Source organism: Felis catus, chromosome A1 (assembly GCF_018350175.1).
Source record: "Felis catus isolate Fca126 chromosome A1, F.catus_Fca126_mat1.0, whole genome shotgun sequence".
Lineage (NCBI taxonomy): Eukaryota > Metazoa > Chordata > Mammalia > Carnivora > Felidae > Felis > Felis catus.
Window position 1 is genome coordinate 137533953 of NC_058368.1, and position 21734 is coordinate 137555686.

General features: G+C 32.9%; 1 protein-coding gene across 4 annotated transcripts in view; it reads left to right on the top strand.

Annotated features, from left to right (window-relative positions):
• The window catches only part of FCHO2 (FCH and mu domain containing endocytic adaptor 2), a 139782-nt gene that overhangs the window by 98338 nt on the left and 19710 nt on the right, over nt 1–21734 (top strand). For all 4 annotated transcript variants that reach the window (XM_045061947.1, XM_045061949.1, XM_023257315.2 and 1 more), the window contains 8 exons: nt 1718–1775; nt 2052–2227; nt 3697–3708; nt 4180–4204; nt 5839–5881; nt 8287–8381; nt 13118–13221; nt 17608–17737. In XM_045061947.1, coding sequence (XP_044917882.1) covers nt 1718–1775; nt 2052–2227; nt 3697–3708; nt 4180–4204; nt 5839–5881; nt 8287–8381; nt 13118–13221; nt 17608–17737 — 643 coding nt within the window. The remainder of the gene's footprint in view (nt 1–1717; nt 1776–2051; nt 2228–3696; nt 3709–4179; nt 4205–5838; nt 5882–8286; nt 8382–13117; nt 13222–17607; nt 17738–21734) is intronic.

Here is a 21734-nt window from a genome sequence, read left to right on the forward strand (position 1 = left end):
ATTTTATTCTTGTATATTTTTTGTAAGTTAGAAGTTATTTGCATTCTCCCTACACACGTGTTTATGTATGTGTATATAGTTCGTTTTCTGATCATTTTAGTATAAATTCTATACATTATGGTCCTTCATCCCTAACTTCCTAAATGTGTATTTCTTAAAAATGGGATTATTCTCTTAACATAGCATACTTAGAGAAGTGTTCCTCCATCCTTTATCTCTTATACTTCATCACCCTCCCTTGTAGGTAACCAACTTTATTATATTCTGATTGATCCTTCCAGTGGCTTTTATTCCCCCATAAAGAAGAGATCTGTGCTCTTAAAACTTCCCTTCTTTCTTACTTAAAAGATATATATGTTCCTTTATATGCTTTTTTCAGTTAGCAGTTTTTCCTGGAAGTCATTCGCTATGAGTTCATAGAAACTTCTGATTTTTTTTTTATTTAAAAAAAATTTTTTTTTTAATGTTAATTTATTTTTGAGACAGAGAGAGACACAGCATGAGCAGGGAAGGGGCAGAGAGAGAGGGAGACACAGAATGTGAAGCAGGCTGCAGGCTCTGAGCTGTCAGCACAGAGCCCGACGCGGGGCTCGAAGTCACGAACTGTGAGATCATGACCTGAGCCGAAGTCGGATGCTTAACTGACTGAGCCACCCAGGCGCCCCGAAACTTCTGATTTTTTTAATAGATATATAGTACTCTGTTTTCTGTGTGTACTGTAGTTTATTCAACTATGCTTGGACATTAGATGCTCTCCAGCAGTTCTGAGTTACAGATCATCTTTGATCTGTTATATACATATTTTTAAATTGTTGGAGGTGTATCTTCAGGGTAAATTCTTAGAAATTGAATTCCTGGGTGGGAGAGTAAATATGTTTATACTTTTGTTAGATAATGCTAAATTTCTTTCTCTAGAGATTGTACTGTTTTTTATTTATACCAGCAAAGCCTAAGAGTACATTTTCCCACAGTTATGCCAACAGAATATATTTTCAAGCTTTTGAAATTTTGCCTGCCTCATGGGTAAGATGATTATTTTAGTATAGTTTTAATTTTCTTGGTCATCTTTAATTTCTGTTTTTTTCTGTATTTTTGATAACTATTTCCATTTATTGAGACTGTCAGCCCTCTGATTTAATCATCTCTCATTTCCACTTTGAAGACTGGGATGAAAATTTGGTTATCTACAGAACTGTTGGTGTTCCTGCTCAAACACCTATTCTCTTCCTTTTAGTGATTCTCCTACTTAATTTTATTTATTTTATTTTATTTATTTATTTATTTTTTCAACGTTTATTTATTTTTGGGACAGAGAGAGACAGAGCACGAACGGGGGAGGGGCAGAGAGAGAGGGAGACACAGAATTGGAAACAGGCTCCAGGCTCTGAGCCATCAGCCCAGAGCCCGACGCGGGGCTCGAACTCACAGACCGCGAGATCGTGACCTGGCTGAAGTCGGACGCTTAACCAACTGCGCCACCCAGGCGCCCCTCTCCTACTTAATTTTATAGTGCTTTTCTCTTTCAGACATCTGAAGCATAAAGTGTGATCTGAAGCTAACTTAACCAAAAAGATGTAACTTTTCCACTTAATTATTGTATGAGCCTGTTGGTATTTGATAAATGACATAGCCCCTATAATAGTTGAAGCTATTTTGCTAATCTTTTGTATTTCTGTAGTATGATCCATGATTACAGTTTTTATTTTTCTTCCCATAGAACATTCCTGATGTAGATGAAGAAGGCTATAGTATAAAACCAGAAGCAAATCAGAATGATATCCTTTCATCATTTGGATATTCCTATGGATTGTGTTAGCATATAAGTAGACAGTTATAACAAAATGATCTGTTGTTTAATAAAAACTTCAAATTTTTAATTATAATAAAATGTGACTCCATAGTAGTTTGACATGTTTTTACTAATGAGTTAGTACTGTTTCTGTGAAAGTCTACCTTATCTCTTAAAGGTTTTATATTCCTTTTTGTAAATGTATGAAAACTGGTTATGCATTAAGATCACTTAAGAACCGAATTCTTTAACTGATACTCACATACCAAAGAGAACCATTTCTACTCATCTAGTGATTCTGATTCTGAAGATGAAGAACCAAAGAAATATCGGATAGAAATCAAACCTGTGCATCCAAATAACTCACATCACACAATGGCTTCCTTGGATGAATTAAAAGTATCTATAGGAAATATCACACTGTCCCCAGCAATATCTGTAAGTAAGAATAAGAGCAAGTTCGTACTCTTCATGTAGAAGCCTTATTTTTTTTTAACCTTATCTACTTGCATCTGCTTAATTTTAGGAATAATAAAATAAAATATCATTAGGAATAGTTAATTAAGCATATTGGATAAGGAGATACTTTATAATTTGTCATCAGTTTTATTGAGGTCTCCAGTGTCTGATTTTTATATAGGCAAATGAATTTGAGTTTGGCTTAGTTTTGTTTCCTTTTGAAAGTTTTACTGGGAAACAAAAATGTAGAAAATCTATTTCTGTCATTTATTTTCCAGTCTGTATGTTTCAGAAATTTGAACTGGCAGTATTAATCTTTTCCTCATCTAATTTTAAAGTTTTTCATCCATATTTTATGAACTTTATATGAACAGGAATTCAGTAAAAATGGATTTAAACATTAAGTTATGTGTCTGCATGCTTTTGCAACTGCAATATTTGTTTTTTCATACTTTTTATAAAAAAAGGCAAATATAAGAATTCTTAGTGATAATGGTTAGTTCCTCAATTCTAAGATCCCATATTTAACAGCTTTTGGAGGAGAAAAAAATCACCATAGCTAATCTTTCCATTGATGTCATAGTCTAAATTCAGGAATGTTAAACAGTGAGAAAAAAGCATGTCTTAGAATGACAGTTTAGTCTATCTGTACATGCTCATCATAACTGATATTATACCTGTTGTCCTTGATAATACAGAATAAGTATTACCCATTTCATATTTTTTTATTATATATTGTTATTATATATTTTAAGAAGTCTGTATTTGGGAAAAAGTTTTTTTTCTCTCAGTCATGCACTTTTAGAATTTATTTTTTTGTACAAAAAAGACTGATTTCTGAAGTGAGGTTTTATTCTCCCATTGCTATTTAACCTTAAGATTAACACCCAAATTAAATTATGATATATATATATGTACACATATATACATATATGTATACACGTGCATATATATCTACACACCTATATATATGAAGTAGGAAGCTATGAAATGACTAAAAATTTTTATTATATAAGAATACAAATAATTTTAAAAATATGTGTAAATAAAACAAAAGCCTAGAGGAATATATACCAGAATGTTAAGCACCTTGCTCTTGTTAGTGAAAGCATTAGTGGTTTTAAATTTTCTTTGTACTTTTCTCTCTCTTCTATTTTTTAAAAAACTGAACATTCTAGTTTCATACTGAGAAAATAAATAATAATGAGAACAGTTTAATAGTTAATATTGGGTTTGAAAAGAGGATATTTTGAGTATATTTTATTGAGCAGTGTGCTCATCTAGCTCATGTCCCTTACCCCAAACAATGCTCTGCATGTGTTTTAAGGTGTATAGATTTTTAGGTATGGTTTAGAAGGTAATAGACCAATTATGAAACCAAGAAAATAAGCTGTTTTAAATTCTAAAATGTACACTATGTCTTTCTTTTTCTTTCCATGTACTACTAGAGACACAGCCCAGTAAGTGCAAGATTTTATATTATTACCTATGGACTTAAAAAAATCATTTTAATGTTCGAACGTTGTTTTTCAGAATACTTGTGTTAAGTTTTTTAAATTTGCAGATCAAAGTATCTTGCTGTAGGCACTAACATTTTCATATTTTAAAACTTTTGAGTGTTAAAGATACATGCATTATCTTTTACTATAAAAAATACTGCATTTTTAACTATTTTTATGTAGTTTACGGTTGAGCAGATATACCGAAAACAACTTAAAGTTAGGTTCCCAGTAATATTTTATGAAGTAGGCTCTTGGCTGGCTCAGCCAGAGCATGCAACTCTTGCTCTGCATTGTGAGTTCAAGCCCTGTGTTGGGTGTGGAGCCTACTTAAAAAATAAAAAATATATTAAGAAAAATTTTTATGAAGTATTTCATTACCAAATTAAATTATTTGTTTAACAACTTTTAGTTTTTGCTTTTCTCTTTTAGGTGCAGATGAATAGGAATTCATCTAGTAAGTTTGACATTTAAATTGATTATTTTGTATCTATTAAAGTTTATCAGGCAATTTGCTAAGCTTATTGTAGCCTTATTTATTTATTTATTTATTTATTTATTTATTTATTTATTTATAGAAATAAATGCTTTGTTCTCATCATGACTGTTAGCAACAGACTAGATGGATACTTACTTTAAACAGGAGACAACTTAAGTATACTATTTATTTTAGCATTTAGACATGCCTTTAAATTTAATACTTGGCTACAACATTTTTCAGAAATCAACAAAGCCAAATAGTAGCTTCTGTTTGAGAATGTAACATACATAACTCAGCCTCATGAGCCAGAAGGGACTATGAGAATGAGTAAGCTTTAGCTTTACTTATTTGTCCTATCACAATTGCAGTTTCTCTTCCATGGTTTTTACAAGACCATTGCTCTAACCTCTGAGCTATGGAGCCACCCTACTTCCATGGTTTTTAGTATAGTAAGTTAATTATACTAAAAAAATTTAGGGGGTTGTTAGCATCTTATGCAGAGTCATGCATTAAAATAACAAAGGTGAGAAAAATGGAGTTAAGGCATCCTACTCAAAAGTTATGCAATTTGTAAACAAAATGGTTAATATCAACCGTAACATCAATCCTATTAAAAATTCTAGCACAATGAAAAAGACCTATTAAATGCATTATATCAAACTAAAAGTAGGATTTTACTTTAAAAAAAAATGGTGAGTAGCTTGATGATAGGGGATGTGGGGAAAATGAGGATAAAAGTGGGCTCCTTTTATGGAGTTATGGAGATAAGGGCAAATTGTAGAAACATGGAGGAGAACAGCACAGTAAGTACTTTGAGGCCAAAAAAAGGGCCACATTGAGCCAGATGGGACAATGTGACATGAAGGGGCATCATATACAGTGTGGTATTCCTTGTAGTTTGCTGCAGTTACCTATGTTGATACATTTTGCATTCATCAACTACATGTTGGTGATTCAAGACATCAAAGTACAGGGAAATTTGCTTATGAACTAACATGACTTTTGCATATTACTGATGCTTTCCCCTTTGTATAATAGTTGCTAATGAAATGGTTCACATTACTAATGCAAAAGGGAGCAAAACAGACTATTTTATAAAGACTTGCTTTAGAGTGCTATAAAAATTTTAATTTTTCGAGATACGACATCCTTCAAGAATTAACTACTTTTGGTCAATATAATCATTAATAATATTCTTACAGCTTGAAAAAATGCTTTCATGATTCATCACTTATCATTTTTGAGTAATACTTAAGTATTTGAACATATGTTCTAATTTTTAAAGTTCTAGCCCATATTTTTTTCATCTGAACACCAATTTTATTTTCATGAATATGACAGTTTAGTTGACTTAAGTAATTTCTTACCAGAGGTGTTAAAAGAAATGAAGATATAGCAGAAGTTCAGTTATTATTTTGATATTCTTAAGTCTGTTAGAAAACTTGCTAAAGGCTTATTTTCCTTTTCTTCATAATTAAAAAAATTCGATTTATGTTATCAATTCCATAATTTTTCAATTGTTCGTAGTAATGAGATATATTAGTGTCTCTTTCCATTTAAGTATTTTATTACTCAGATTATGAATTGTTTCATATTTTGATTTTAATTAGGTGAAGAGCTAACAAAATCGAAGCCATGTGCTGGATCTAATGAGTAAGTTTCACATTTTTTTTATTTTTAAATAGACTATATTTAGAGCAATTCTAGGTTCATAACAAAATTCAGGCAAGGATACAGTTTTTGCATGTATATTCTCTGCTCCCACATACACCCAGCCTCCTTCACTATCATAATCCCCCATTAGAATGAAACATTTGTTAAAATTTTTGAGCCTACCCTGACACATCATTGTCACCCAAAGTCTGTGGTTTACATTAAGATTCACTCTTGGTCTTGTATGTCCTATGAGTTTTGACAAATGGTCAAGGACGTGTGTCTCCATACATTATAGTGTCACACAGAATAGTTTAACTGTGCCCTCTACCTATTCATCCTACCCTCTTTAATGTGTTTAGATATCATTCTTTTATATTTTTTTCTTAGAAAATTTTACTATCTTTGCAGTTTCAATTAGAGTACAGTGTTGTTTATCCTCTAAGCTGTGAATTGTTCTTTGGGGTTTCTGGTTGTTTTAAATTATTTCTCACTTGACACTATTTTTTATAATTAAAAAAAAAAATCCATTTAACTGTATTTGGCCTTGGTGGCTTTACTACTTCTAAATAAATGGTAGTGTCCCAAGTTCATATATGTCTGTATTTTAACTAGTTATTCTCATGGAAATTTTCTCGTTTTTTTCCTTCAATTATTGGCTGTAACCCTGTAAAATATACTGCACTTTTAATGAACTTCAACAAGAAGATGTCTCAAGTTAAAAAAGGAGAGGGCTAGAAACCATGTTGCTAGCTCTTTTTAAAAAGGAAAAAATACTTTAAGCCAGAGTTTCTTTCATGCGTTTTTTTTTGTCATTTCTTTATCTGTCAGTAAGAATATATTCTTTTAATGTTTTTTTTTTCTTTTGTATAAGTAAAAGTAGTCTTCATTAAATGGAGAGTTTAAAATTATTTAATACTTTTAAAGTTAGGCATTAATTGAGCACAGTGGTGGTATTCATTTATCATTTTAAAAGGTAAAGTTCAGTGTTTTAAAATTTTGTTTTCAGTAATTTATGCAGTTGTGATCCTAGGTTTTAAATACAAGGTGTGGTATGCTTCCATGTAAGTGCGTGTTGAGGTACTAGATATGTGCTTATAGATAACTACCATTTTTATTGTAATGAGCCTGTTTTCTAAGATGTGAGAACATAATGTTAAAAATTAATGCCTGTTTGATACATTAAAATACTATTTTAATGGGATTAATTTTTTTTTTTACATCTCATATATAATTTTTACTTGTCAGTCATATCTCTGTAAAGCTGGAAAAAAAATTTAAAAAAGAGGTAGTGGCAAAGTTCAGGTACTATAGGATCTTAGAGATGAGACATCTTAAAAGGTGTATGACTAAAATGAAAAAAAAGAAACATGGATTTAAAAGTTTTTATTAAAGTAAAGAGCTGCAAGTTCAATCTTGAGAGTAACTAGGCCAGTGGATTCCAAGGGGTCAGTAGAGGGAAATCTTTGGTTATGCAGCATGTTGACTTTTTTGAAACTTGAATTTTGGTGTTCTTGATGCTTTTGTCCATAGTCTTGGTTACCTTTCATAAAAAGACCTGAGTGACCTAAACATTTCACTAGACTGCCTCAGTGACCCAGGCTGTGGATTGACCAGGGAGAAGTCTGCCCTTGCATGATCTACTATAATAATCAGGCCTTTGAAGGTTATATCAGGGTTATATCAAGTAAGCTGTTGGGCTTATTTCTGTACTTGACAATTTCAAAGATGAAAGAAAAGGATAAATAGATATTTTTTTAAATTATTTTTGGGGACGGAAGGGAGAGAAAGAAATCTGCACTGTCATCTCAGAGCTCAATGCAGGACTTGAACTCAGGAACCAAACCATGAGGTCATGACCTGAACCAATATCAAGAGTTGGATGCTTAAGCGACTGAGCCACCCAGGCGCCCCTAAAGATTTTTTAAAAAGTACTTAAATATGACCTTATAAAATTTGTACCTGATTTCCTATCACTTGAAGAAATTTTCTATCCATGACTTGGGGCTAGGACACTATTGTAGGATTAATTAAGTACCTTTCTGTCCTTAGGCAGCTGTTTTAGACCCTTTTATTGCTTTTCTTGTAAAGCTGAAATGATTTCTGTTCTTAGAACCCCAAAGATTGCTAGAGTATAACAAGGTGTGATTGATGGGAATTAATCTCTATTCCACCCTAGCGATTTCACATAATGTTATTGGAGGGTCTGCTTATAGCAGTTAACGAATTATTTATTAATATAAAATTTTAATTTAAACTTTCCTCACATATTCCATTGGTAGAATGCCCAACTTTTAAATTATATATATTTAGCTATTCCAATTCTGTGATATAAAAATAAGTGACTAGATTTTATACTAATAAAATATTCCTTAATTAAATCTGTTTTTTAAATGTTACGGTAGGAAGGGGACCAGCGATTTACTTGCTTGGGATCCCCTGTTTGGACCATCTCTTGATTCATCTTCTTCTACTTCACTAACTTCGTCGTCATCATCAGGTAAATGTATATAAATACATATGTATATATATATATATTTAAAGTGAGGAATGCATTAGTTACTTTTTTCCTAATTGATTTGTTCATTATTTGTATGTTGTTCTTAACAATCAAAAATATTTTTAACTTGTCCTCGCATATTGCCAGGTAAAAGTGATTTTGTACTGGTTCTCTTAACTTAGCTGAAAGACCCTGTGGCTTAAACAAAAATACATCAAACCAGTTTTTTTTTTTTCATTCATGTATTTATTTCTATGCATCATTCCCTTATCTGTGCCCAAATAATTTTTTTTCCCAATATTTTATTTTCTTAAGTAATCTCTATTTCCAGCATGGGGCTCAAACCCACAACCCCAAGATTAAGACTTGCATGCTCCAACCACGGAGCCATTCAGGCACCCCACAACATGTTTATAGATAATTCCACTGCATGAATGTGCATTAATGTAACCAGTCCTTTTTTATTGGACATTTGAATTGCATCCAATTTTCTAGTGTTGTGAACATCCATGAATAGAACACATTTTGTGTACATGTTTCATAATATCCTTATAATTTATCAGTACAACGTTTGAATCCCAAGATATACCCATTGATATTTATTGCCAAACTGCTTTCCAGAAAGGTGTTAGTGCTTCCCAAGCAATATATAAAAGAACTTGATGAATGCTTTTTAGTTGGTGTTTTGACAAGAATGTGTTCTCTTTTCTTCAAAATATAAAATCCGCTTAGCCAACAATCAAAGCAAGCATCCAAATGCTTGTTGAATAAAATCACTGCTTGTTCAAAGCAAAAAAATAAAACAAAATTCACTTTAAGTTGATCTTCTGCCTTCTCTGGGATTTCAGAAATGCCATTCAGTATTTGAGGTTAGGAGAGTGGTAGAATGGTTGGAGAGAACTTGAATTGACTGAGTTCCTGTCACGTTGCTCTGCTAGGAGCTGCATATCATCTATTTAAGTTCATTAACTGCTCCATGAAGTCCATTTTATTCTCCCTATTTTGTAGATGAAAAAACATAAAGCTTGAAGACGATCAGGAACTTCTGTAAGAGCATATAAATTGGAAATGATGAAGCATCTGATCAAATCTGGATCTTATAATTAGAAAGTCTTTGTTCATTGCACTCTGACATATTAACTAAACAATAATCCATGCTGAACCATTTTACTACTAATGAAATAAACACTAGTATTTAAAATTAGATTATTTATAAACCAATTTTTAAAAGAAATTGTAGATTTTAGGCAACCTTAACTCCAATTTGGAATTTTGAAGGGAAAGTGCTCTGTATCTAATACTTTGTAAAATAGCAAGAAACAACAAAAGACAGTTGAACATATTCTGAAGTGGCATTACAGCCTTCCTCAGTGGGCTTGTTAGTAGTTTTATAAAACTAAACTTAATAGATTATATAAGGAAGGTTAATTGTACAGGCAAAACTGAGGTTGTCATGAAGGTCTCTTTTTTGTTTGTTTGTTTGTTTGTTTATTTTTGAGACAGAGAGAGACAGAGCATGAACTGGGGAGGGTCAAAGAGAGAGGGAGACACAGAATCTGAAACAGGCTCCAGGCTCTGAGCTGTCAGCACAGAGCCCGACACGGGGCTCGAACTCACGAACCATGAGATCATGACTGGAGCCAAAGTCGGACGCTTAACCGACTGAGCCACCCAGGCACCCCTAGGTCTTGTTTTTGTTTAGTAAAAATGTCAGAATGGTGTTTTGTATTTAGAATGAAGAAGGTCATAAGTAGTGTATTTTAATTTTGTTAATACACTTTTATGAATTATTTTTCAGAATCCTTAATGAAAGTTTTCACATTGAAAATCAGAGGCTTTAGTGATACAGAAATTTCTTCCTAACTCTGCCCTTAGTTTCTCTTTTTTAAAAAAAAATTTTTTTTTAATGTTTATTTCTGAGACAGAGTGACAGAGCATAAGTGGGGGAGGGGCAGAGAGAGAGGAGACACAGAATCCGAAGCAGGCTCCAGGCTCTGAACTGTCAGCACAGAGCCCCATGCGAGGCTCGAACTCACAGACGGCGAGATCATGACCTGAGCCAAAGTCAGACGCTCAAGCGACTGAACCACCCAGGCACCCCTCTCTTTTTCTTTAACACAGTTTCTTACTTTTCAAAAAAGTTCTCTTTTCCTCTTGCTAACTGTCTGAAGAATGTTTCACCCCTATCACTTTTAATTTCAGATAAAAAGGATTCATTTTCGTTTAGTGGCCATTTGATATGCAGTAGCTAGGAAATAAAACATTTATTAACCGTTTGCTACTTTTTAAGTTCACTTTCATATGCATTTTTAAACCTTTCTATATAGTCTGAAAAATGATATCAAATTACTTTGCCTTTCAGGGAATGTTAGTCGTGTTGAAAAGAGATGATGATACAAGTCTAAAAAGGTGTAAAGGTGATAGTGCTGTGTTACGCAACAAGTGCCTAACTGGCTAGTAGTAAAACTCCCAACATGTTAGGAGGTAAGACAGACTAAATCAGTTTTGGAGTTAATACAAAAAACCAGCCTTAAAAAAAAAAAAGCATAATATTTTTCAAAACGTTATTTTCAGGGATTTTTGCTGAGCACCAGAGCTCAATCTACAGGCAGAGAAGACATAGTCTATAGTAAGGTTTATCAGAGGAGGGGTTTGTTTATATATAAATATTTATACTTTTACCAGCTGTTAAGAGTTACCTTTTACTTCTCTGGGCAAACAGGAATAATTAATGGACTTCAATTGTGCTTTATATATTTTTGACCTTGAGTTTTACTCTTATGTTCTTTAAGTTTCTTATGCTCATACTTAATTTCCTCGGTTAATAGAAAGTTTGAGCTCCTGCTTTTCTTCCTGTATTACTATATTTTTCTAGTTTTGAGGGACTAAAATAACATTAACCTGAAATGAGAAAACTATTTGGCTATGTAGATTCATATTTTTGTTCTAGAATTTTCCTGTTGCTTCTGGTTTTCAACTGCTTTCTCCTTCTTCCACTGAACTTAGAAAGAACGCAACACAAACTCTTTGTCTCCCACTGATTTGAGTGTATGGTAATTGAATCTTTCCTTGAAACCAGCATGTTTTTGGACTTTGAAAAAGCAAATTGTGGTTATTTAAAAGAGCTGAATGTTAACAGTTCTACCAGGCTTGGTTTGAGTCAGTCTTAATACATTGACAATCCATTTGTCAGTGATGAAGCTCAGGTATACATACCTATCTCTACTATGTTACATTCTCATAAGCTTGAAATGCCTTGAGTAGTGATGAGTGCTGGTTTCATTGATAACGAACCTGTCTTTAAAGTAAGTATGTCATGGGGCACCTGGGTGGCTCAGTCGGTTGAGCCTCCGACTTCGGCTCAGGTCATGATCTCACAGTCCGTGAGTTCGAGCCCCACGTCAGGCTCTGCTCTGACAGCTCAGAGCCTGCAGCCTGTTTCAGATTGTCTCCCTCTCTCTCTGCTCCTCCCCTGCTCATGCTCTCTCTCTGTCTCAAAAATGAATTAAAAAATAAATTTAAAAAAAACATTTAAAGAAAAGTAGTATTCATTGGAAGAAGGCAGCAGCCTTGGGATCTACATAGGGGTTCTTAGCAGCTTTTTATTGTTTTCTTCAAGCAGCTTGAACTATGCTTGTATCTATTATCCCTTCATTGTATGTGCTTTCTGAATGATTCCATACCCCTCATGCCTTTACTTTCACTCCTGTGTGACTACCTTTTTCTTTAGCTCTTTTCCTGTCACCTCTATTCTCCTTCCTTTCACACCTGCATTCCTCTGACAGTGACCATGGATCCTCAGCCTTTTGTTTCTCCATGGATATACTTAGGCCCATTCATATATTTTTAACTTTGCACATCTGCAAACTTAACTTAATGAATTATATTCTTCCCATCCATATTCTCTTCTTCAGTTTGAATTACAGTCCCATCTTTTAGATTGAAGCAAAGGGATTTGAAAATCATTTAAAATACCATGATTTAAACATATCAGCTTCCATTCTTCACTTTCGTTTTGGTTATGCTAATACATTTGTGAATTGTGATGATGTACACTTGAATTTCATTAATTTCTACTACGATGGAGTTATTTTTAATTAGAAATACTCTGGTTAGTATCTAATTTATAAAATGGCAAAATTTGTAAATGGCATTGAAAAACAGTGAACATTAAATTTATGTAGGATTTAGGAACAGGAATTTTTTCATAAATAAGGTATTTTTAATACTTTTAATTATCACCAGAAACTTTACAGTGTATTTCAACTTGTAATTTGACCTTTAAGTTTAATTAAGGTAAGTGTTTTATTTAGAGTTCATGTGAAGGTGTTGCTTCAAAGGCTTGGTCTTACATTTCTGTAAGTAGATGTATTGGCAATAAACTAAAGACCTTAGGCCTGAAATTGGTGTATTTTTACTAGCTAATTTATCATTTTATCTTTTTATAGGTGTAAAGAACTGAAACAGGAATACACTTTATATCGTGTGTCAATTCTACTGAAAAGTCAATGTTTTGTTTTTTAGGAATATTGTTAGCTTCAAGAAAAGCATATTTGATAGACTTCCAGTATTTCAACAAGTATCTATAATTATATTATAGATATATAATATGTATATTACAAAACTCCTGAAAAATTAGCTTTGAGTCCTAAGAATTCCTCTATAATAGAATGTATTTATGTAAGGTTTGTTACATACTAATGGTTTTCTTCAAATTCTCTTTTTCCCCCTACCAGCCAGGCCCACAACTCCTCTTTCTGTAGGCACCATTGTCCCACCTCCAAGGCCTGCTTCCAGACCAAAGCTTACTTCAGGCAAACTCAGTGGGATTAATGAAATAGTATGTACTCAGGTTTTTTTTTTTTTTAATTATAACTGTTTGATTTAAGATGCAAATATTTTTCTATATACCCCTTTACCATTAAATGCTTGGAATTATCTACTTGAGTCTTCAAATTATAGGAAAATTTTTCTAGCCAACACTTCCTTTACTTCCTCATGTTACATGGAGCAAGACATTGTTCGGGAAGACAGGAGATTTCCTGAGAAAGTTAGCACATTATAAGAATAACCATTTAGTACCCATTCTTTCACAATTAAGAAGCAATTTTCATATAATTCTGCTGTAAGTCAAATATTATGGAAGAGATGGTGACCTTTTCCTAGGGTTTAGAAGTGTACTGCCAGTAGAATCCTGGAGGGAATCTAGTCCAGCTTTATTTTATGCATAAAGAGACTGGAGGTGATGTTACTTAACTGGCTTGTGAAAGTACATGTTGCTTAAAGAAAAAAACATTGGTCTACAAAAGTTGTCAGATAACTAAAGAAAATGTATGAGTTATATTCAGAGAGACTTTCCCAAACCAGTCTTCTTGCTTCTTACCTACTGTGTGTCATGTTTTACACTAATTGCCAGTATTAAATTTCTGAAAGTCAAGCTTAATCTTCTTTTTCTCTAGATAGACCTCTCCATTGGTTGCCTGTAGTCCATGTGGTTGAATGTTTTAGCTGAATGTACAAGGCTCTTTAAAAAGGTGCCTCAACAACCTGCATTATTACCAGACTAACTGTCCAACTTTCTCCTCTTTGCAACTTAACGTTCTAGCCATTTGAAACTTTCCACTGTTCCCCAAACACATCATGCTCTTTTATGTATCCACGTCTTACTTTGCAGCCTTTACGGAAATGCCCCTCAGTTGTTTATATAGGAAACTGCCCTCTTTTTTTTTTTTTTTTTAAGATCCAGCTAAATACCATCTAGCTAAATCCCTCTTTGATCATTACTTCTCCCCAAGTGGATTTAATCACTCTCTTCCTTATACCCACCCATGTACTTTGCTCATATTTCTCTTAGTGCACAAATTACATTGTATATACTTTCTTTGTGTGTGTTCCCCTCACTGGACTATGCCTTTGCCACGTTAGTACTTTGCATAATGCCTGTCACATAGGAGATGTTTCATGAAAAATCTAAAAGGCTTGAGCACCAAGTGCTGAAATAGTGACCTCTTTCTTTTGTTACCCTAACGAACAGACTTAAGGAAATGAGATCAAAGACTAGATACAAGCTGGTAAGGAGATAATTATTTTTCATAGAATATAAAAATGACTGCCTCTTAATAACATGGGATTTTTTCCTGATTACAAAAGCAGTACATGATCATTGAAATTTGGGAAATAGAGAAAACAAAATTAAAATCCCTTCCATATTTCATGACTCAAAGATATGCAGTTAACACTTTTATATATATCCTTTCATTAAGTTTTGAGTGCTTAAATATTCAGACTCAGTAAAATATAGTTATTAAAAGCACAAGCTTATTAGTCAATAGTTACCTGAGCGACATTAGTCAAGTTATGTACTTGGAGTCTCTTATTTCCTTATAGGTAAAGAAGTATAAAGGTAACAGGTGGTATGAGACTTCATACCATAAAGAAGTATAAAGGTAACAGGTGGTATGAGTTACTGTGTGTTAGATACTTAGAACATTGTGGAGTGGAAGTAATTGCTCAGAAAAGTTACTGTGAATGATATGTGTACATTTTTAATGTCAAACATACTTTTTATTCTTCACTTGAAAATATTTTGGGAACACCTTTCAATTTCATGAATTACTCTTTAGATTTCAAACTTATTTCAAGTGGTAGAATCTTTTGTCAAATAATCTTAAGTTGCAAGTGTATTAAATAAGTAAAATTGGGACTTTTATACTTGAATCTTTCATCCTTTACTCCCACTGCAGCCTTGAGAGCCTTCTAGAAACCACCCTTTGAGGGCTTCAGGGAGCACCATTTGAAACAGCTGCAGAGCATAAATGCTGTATCTTGTAACACCACTGTCAGCATTAAATTTCCAAAGGTTTTTAGAGACGTGATTTGACATTTAGTTTATTTCCAAGTTTTCATTAGTCAGCGCTGTCTTAATGATTTCATTATAAACAATGTCTTAATATCCTTTTGTTCTTCGCAGACTTTATGTTTAGTAAATTTTAAAGTGAAATTCATGAACTAAAGGGTATGCACCTTTTTTAAGACTCTTGATGATTATTACTGTATTGCCCACCAGAAAGTTTATGCTGATTTTAATTCTCTCCAGCTGTACATCGAAGTGCCCTTTTCCTTGCCTGCTTGGATGTGCACTTTTTTGGGGAGAGGGCACCTACCTTTCACTAGATGCTCAAAGGGTGTATAATCACACACCCTTCTCACATTCCTGTTGGGATTGCCTCATTGTTTAGAGCAGTGGTTTTCAAAGTTTGGTCCCCAGACTAGCAGCATTACCATCACCTAGGATTGGGAGAAATGTAGTTTATCTGTCTCCATCCCAGACAAATCAGAAATTCTGGGAAGTGGCCCTCCAAGTGATTCTGATGCATGTTTAAGAACTGCTGTTTTTAAGTAGTGCTGTTCAACAGAAATATAACGCAGCAGATACTGAAGTTTTTCTAGTAGCTACATTAAAAACAGTAAAATTAACTGATTTTACTCAGTATATTAAAAAAAACATTTTACAGTGTAATCACTATAAAGATGGAGAGTTTCTTTTCTGTGTGTGCTAAGTCTTCAAAATCTGTCTGTTTTATACTTAGAACTCATCTCAAATTTGAACTAGCCACATTTCAAGTGCTGTGGCTACTGTACTGGACAGTGCCATTCCAAAATCAGAACACCACTTAAGAGCTGTTTTTGTCTTTTCCTAGAAAGTTATAAAATGTGCATTCTAAACTGTAAATTGTAAAAATGTAGCCACATGGTATGGTCATGAGGCCATGTTGCTACAGGAGAAATTTCTCCTACAGTACATGGTCAAGATTTTTTCTAAGCTTATAGATTTCACATAGCTGTTGAATTTAATATGTGTTTGACTTCATGCCTTGCACCACTTCCATCTGTATACAGAGCTGCATTTTTATGCCTTGCTATATGTTTTAAATCTAGTAGTTATTATAATCAGTCATCAAAAAGCTATTCTCTGGAACTAATAGTTCAAAAATAGTTAATTGAGGGAGTGGGAGGTTACTTAGTATAAAACACTTTGGATGGTACCTAATTTTTATGTGTCTATCTGTAAATTTATATTCATACAATAGAGAGTTGACTAACTTTAGTGTAGGAGTGCTTATAGGGTGTTTTGTTTTTGTGTTTTTGTCTTTAGTTTTTCATATTCCTCAAATAATTGAAGACAGGAACAGGATCTTTCTTGTTCACTGCTTTGTATCTAGTGTATCTAACCCATGGCTTGACCCATAGTGACACATAGTAGGCAATGAATAAGTATTATATTCATTTACGTAATACTTTCACAAGCAGGAAAATGTTATTTTTAACTAAGTTAAATATGCCTTATTTAAAAAAATGAAACCCTTTAGGAAGTATTGCTCATGTATTATTGGAACACTTAGGAATGTGGAAGGAAAAAATCCATTCACCCAAGTAAAAGAAATGAACAGAAGTTCAAATTTTCATATGTATTTTTATGTTTAGAAAAGTGGGAAGGCAATAGAATTAAGATTTCCTCAAACGTCTTTTTTGAGTGAACTGTCTCAATGAGAAAGCGTTACAAGGAATTATAAAGGCAAATGTGGACAGATTTGTAAACACCACAAATAAAAGGCGAGCAAGATTTAGGGACAAAGTGTTTGCAGCAGATAAAGCAAAGGGTTAGTGAAAGCTCAGGTAATATTAAGCTCCCCCGAAACTAAATTAGACAAAGCCAACAAAGACAACTCCTAAAAGGTAAAATACCCATCTTATTTTTATCTATTTTAAAATTATTTTTCCATCTAAGGCTCATCCATTCATTGCTGACAAAGGTGCAGAGAAATATTCTATTTATAGGGAGTAAAGTGAATAATCCTTTTGGGAAGCAGTTTGGCAGTATGTATGAAAGAAAAGCCTTCATGGTGTTTAAGCTTATAATTTAACCTCTGAAACTCTGTCTTAAGTATACTTATTGAAATAGAGAAAATGTTTAATGTATAAAGGTTCTCTTGACAGCATTATTTTAAAATAGCCTTCTCCGCCTTTAACATATTCTTGAAAATGATTTGACTTATGCCATCTCTATTTTTAGTTAAAAGAAACACTTTTAACTCTTTTAACTTTTTAGTTAAAAGAAAATAAATTTGGTTGATTATATTAAAATTAATCTTAACATACCTAAATATCTTTTCTAATAACAGAGGAATGGTTTTACCATTCCGGTAAATAACTTTTTGTTTTTAAGCCCAGGCCATTCAGCCCACCTGTAACTTCCAATACCAGCCCACCTCCTGCAGCTCCTTTAGCCCGGGCAGAAAGTTCTTCCTCTATCTCCTCTTCGGCTTCATTAAGTGCTGCCAATACTCCAACAGTAGGTAAGTGATTATCATAGATTATATGTGAAAGTTAGCATCCAAAGTATGATCAGGCTGAATTTTGTTTTTTAATGAGCTCGTGAAAAATTTAACATTAAGAAACTTCAGTTTTCTGTAGACACACCTGGCATTGTCAAACTAGCCACATTTTCCCTGTCTGAATAGGAGAATTTTCTAACACTGTTAAGAATGCATCAAATTTATAAACTACTGACCAGTATAAATAATTGAAGGCTGTATACAATGCAGGCCTTTCTAATGTGAAGTGATGCTTACACTCCTAAGAGCTTTTAATAACGATTCAATTTAAGGAAGGAGTTTTGTGCTTGCAATTATATATTTCTATAAGAATTTAAATCCTCAAGATTTAAAAGTAGTAGATATCAGGACATAGGTATATAAACCTAAATATTTAAAAGTAGTAGATATTAGGACATAGGTATATAAACCTAAACCCTAGCAAGTAAGTCCAATATTTTATTACATCTAGATTTTGCTCAAGACATTTTTTTATCTTCACTTTTATCTAATTTCTACAAATTCTTAATACTTTTCTCACCCACTGTTAGTATAACAAAAAAGCTATAATGAGCACTTTATTCTTGTGTTTTGTTTGTATATGTGATTTTGTTAATTTTGGTTTTTGCAAACTCTGTATTTTAGTCATAAAAAACATAGATGAATCTTTTTAGAAGCAGACATGTGGTCTGAGTAAACAGAATTAGCTTTAGGTCTCCATTTTCTCTAAATTATTTAAAGGGATTTGAATTTAATAGAATATATTTTTGATTGAGTAGGTACATACTTGTTTTTAGTCTGGGCCAGGGCAGGCAATAGTAGAACCACAGGTGAGGGAGGAAACAGGCAGGCTGGATATAATGTGGATCTTGTGCAACAAAGATACTTTAAATCTCCCATAAAAGTTCCCTTTTTTAAAATTATGATGCTTATTCAGCTCTCTTTAAGTTTTTGATCCTTCTTATTTCTTGCAAATATTTTCTTTTCCTACAATATTTTGTTTTATTTAAATATGATAGAAGATGATAATTTGATTGGGACACTCTCTGAAATTGAAAAGCACTGTGAGACTTCACAAGGTATTGTATCAAAAGCAATATATGTGTGTTGACTAATGATCCTAAAGTGTATCTAAAATACTTTGTTATTTCATTTTTTTCCTTTTTCAGCAATGTATGGTGTCTCAGAAGTCAAGAATAACTCTAAGGTTTAACTTTCTCAGTTTGTACTAATTATGTCCAGTTGCTGTATAGGATTTATTGATATCAAATCCCCAATTATAAAAACAGTATTTTTGCATTTTCTTCATCTCCTTGCTTTTTTTTCCTTCTCAACATTAAGAAATGTCCATAAATCTTACCCCTAAAGTTGTCAGAATCAGAGAAAAAGTGGTTAGAAAAGCAGCAGAAAGACTATGTTAGTTTAAATACCTAACTTACCAGAGCAAAGGCTCTCCTAGGAAAGCCATCCATATAGTGAGGTGAAGTTAGAGGCAAAAAGGTATCAAATAGTTGGGAGTGTTTTTTACTCCTGGCTGTAAATAATTCTCCAAAAATATCCACTGATTATTACAGGAAGGTACCTCTTTCTTCAACTTTATAAGCTCTGCATTTTCAGAACATACGGTTGTTTAAATGTAGAACAATTAAACCAAAATTAGAACATATAATATCCTTATAAATACAGGTGATTTTTTATTTCTAAGAAATTATGTATTTGGAATAATACATTATAAATTTAGACTTTTATACTTAGTTTAAGGACTCGATACAGGAAATATGCAAACATTTTTTTGAACTATGTATGTGCAATATAATCTTGAAAACAAGAATAGAAAATACGCAAGGACATATGCCAAAATATTAAGTGGATTTTGAGTTTTTCCCCCCCTCCTATTCAGTACTTTTTTCTTCTTGCCAGTATTTCAGTAATGGGCTTAACAATTCATACGGATTATTTCAAGAATTCTCATTTTATATGCCCAGTTGGATAAGTGAAAACAGTAACATGTAGGCTTCTTTTGATTTTTAATGTCACAGTAGAAGCAGATATTAGTGTTACCCATGACTGTGTGTAAATATCCATTTATCGTAGGTGGTTTAAGGGGAAAGGTTAATTTCATAATTGAGAATATAGTTTTCTTTACTAAAGAGTATTATAGCTTTCATCTTCCCCTAGAAAACATATGCTTTTATGATTTTCTAGTGAGTCCCTATATAGAACAATATATTTTTTTAAAAAATTCACTGAACTAATTCACACATACAGTGAAATTTTCCCGTTGTGCAAACATGTGTCAGCATAGATATATTCAGTTAATCTCTACTTAGTCTGCTTTTTTCACTTAACATTTTCTTATGCATATACATGAGTCTTCTGCCTCTTGGTCAGCCCCTTATCTTTCACTTCATCATCTGTCCCCTGATCCAAATTTGAATCCCTGACAACAGACATTTTTCTCTTCATTCTAGGATCCACTGTGTTCAGAGTGATCTCACGAAATGAAAAATGTAGCCATGTTTCTCTTGAACATTTTTAGTAGTTTTTAGTGCCACAGAGATAAAATTAAATGTCCCCTGTGCTATGATCTGGGCCTTAAACATTTCTCTAGACAGATTTTCATGTCCTCTCATCTTCCCAGCCATCCCTTACCCACTAAGTATGTTCCCGCTTTGCAAAACTACTTGTGGCTCCAAAAGGCAGCATTTTTTTCATGCCTCCTTAGCTCAGTACTAGACATTTGTTGGAATTAGTAAATAGTAGCTGTTGTGATTTTCTGAGTAAATTTTTATATTTATTGAGTTTTAAATTTTCGTATGAAATTGTAAGTTTTTTTGCAGTCAGAGGGAGCACTTACTTTTCCCTTTGGCCTCGCAGCAGTTCTTGTTTCCATGTACTTTTAATCCCTGAGCTATTTTTCTAACTGTGAAGAACCTTCCAAGTCAGAATTCTTCAAAATATTAAATACCACAAAATCTTCCTGGCCTTTACAGCTAACAAAAGCTTTTTCTCACTGTGTGTAGAATCTCGGGCTTACTTGTGAGGCAGAGAGAACTAGTACTGATTTTTGTCAGGCTTAGTATCTTAGGTATTTCAAAAGTAACTCACCCTTTCACTATAGGTAATCTTAGCTGAAATAGAACTATCTGGTGGCTATGAGCATTGTGTAATATTTATAGAAAAGCATACATTCAAATTTCAGAGCTACGTTGACCTAGATTATTTATTCTGAGAAAATCTGAATAATCTATGCTATTGGCCTTTTTTAAAATATAAAATTGCATCATTTATTGTATATTAAATAAAATGCTCCACTTTCCAGTCAGTAGCCATTGTGGTAACCTTACCACATGAGAAGAGTGGGAAGAGTACATTTGTCAAGAAAGACAATGAACTGCTTTGAGGGATTTTTCTATAATGAAATAAACTAGAAAGTTTGCTTAGGTTAAAAAAACCTGAATACATGCATAGATTAAATTTGTTTACATTTTATTATGCTTTAAAATAACTGATCTTTATATTATTTAACTCTAAAGGTGTGTTATCTAAGTGAACTTTGTGTCAGGAATGTTTAAAATTAACATTATTTGTCCTGTTTATCAAGATAATGGGAATATATGGGAATATAATGTATGCATTAGACAAAGAGGTAAAAGAATTCTAGTGAGTAGTGTCCGAAACATTATGTTATTCAGTTAGAAATAGCTGACGGATGGAAATAGCTGAAACACAAAAATCCAGCTTAATGCCCTGAAGTATTTGAGTGGTAGAACTTGAAACAATTTAGCATCTGAATGGTTGTGAAAACATATTTTAGTAGTTTTGTTCTTCAGGTGAAGGGCTTTTTCCTTCTGACACTCCTTAACCCAAACGTTTAGTGTCATTTCATTTAAAAGAAAAGTCAGTAAAACATGTTTTCGTGATTTTTTTTTGTCCTCTGTATTATGTTTCAATTTGTTTTCTGCCCTATTTTTTAACC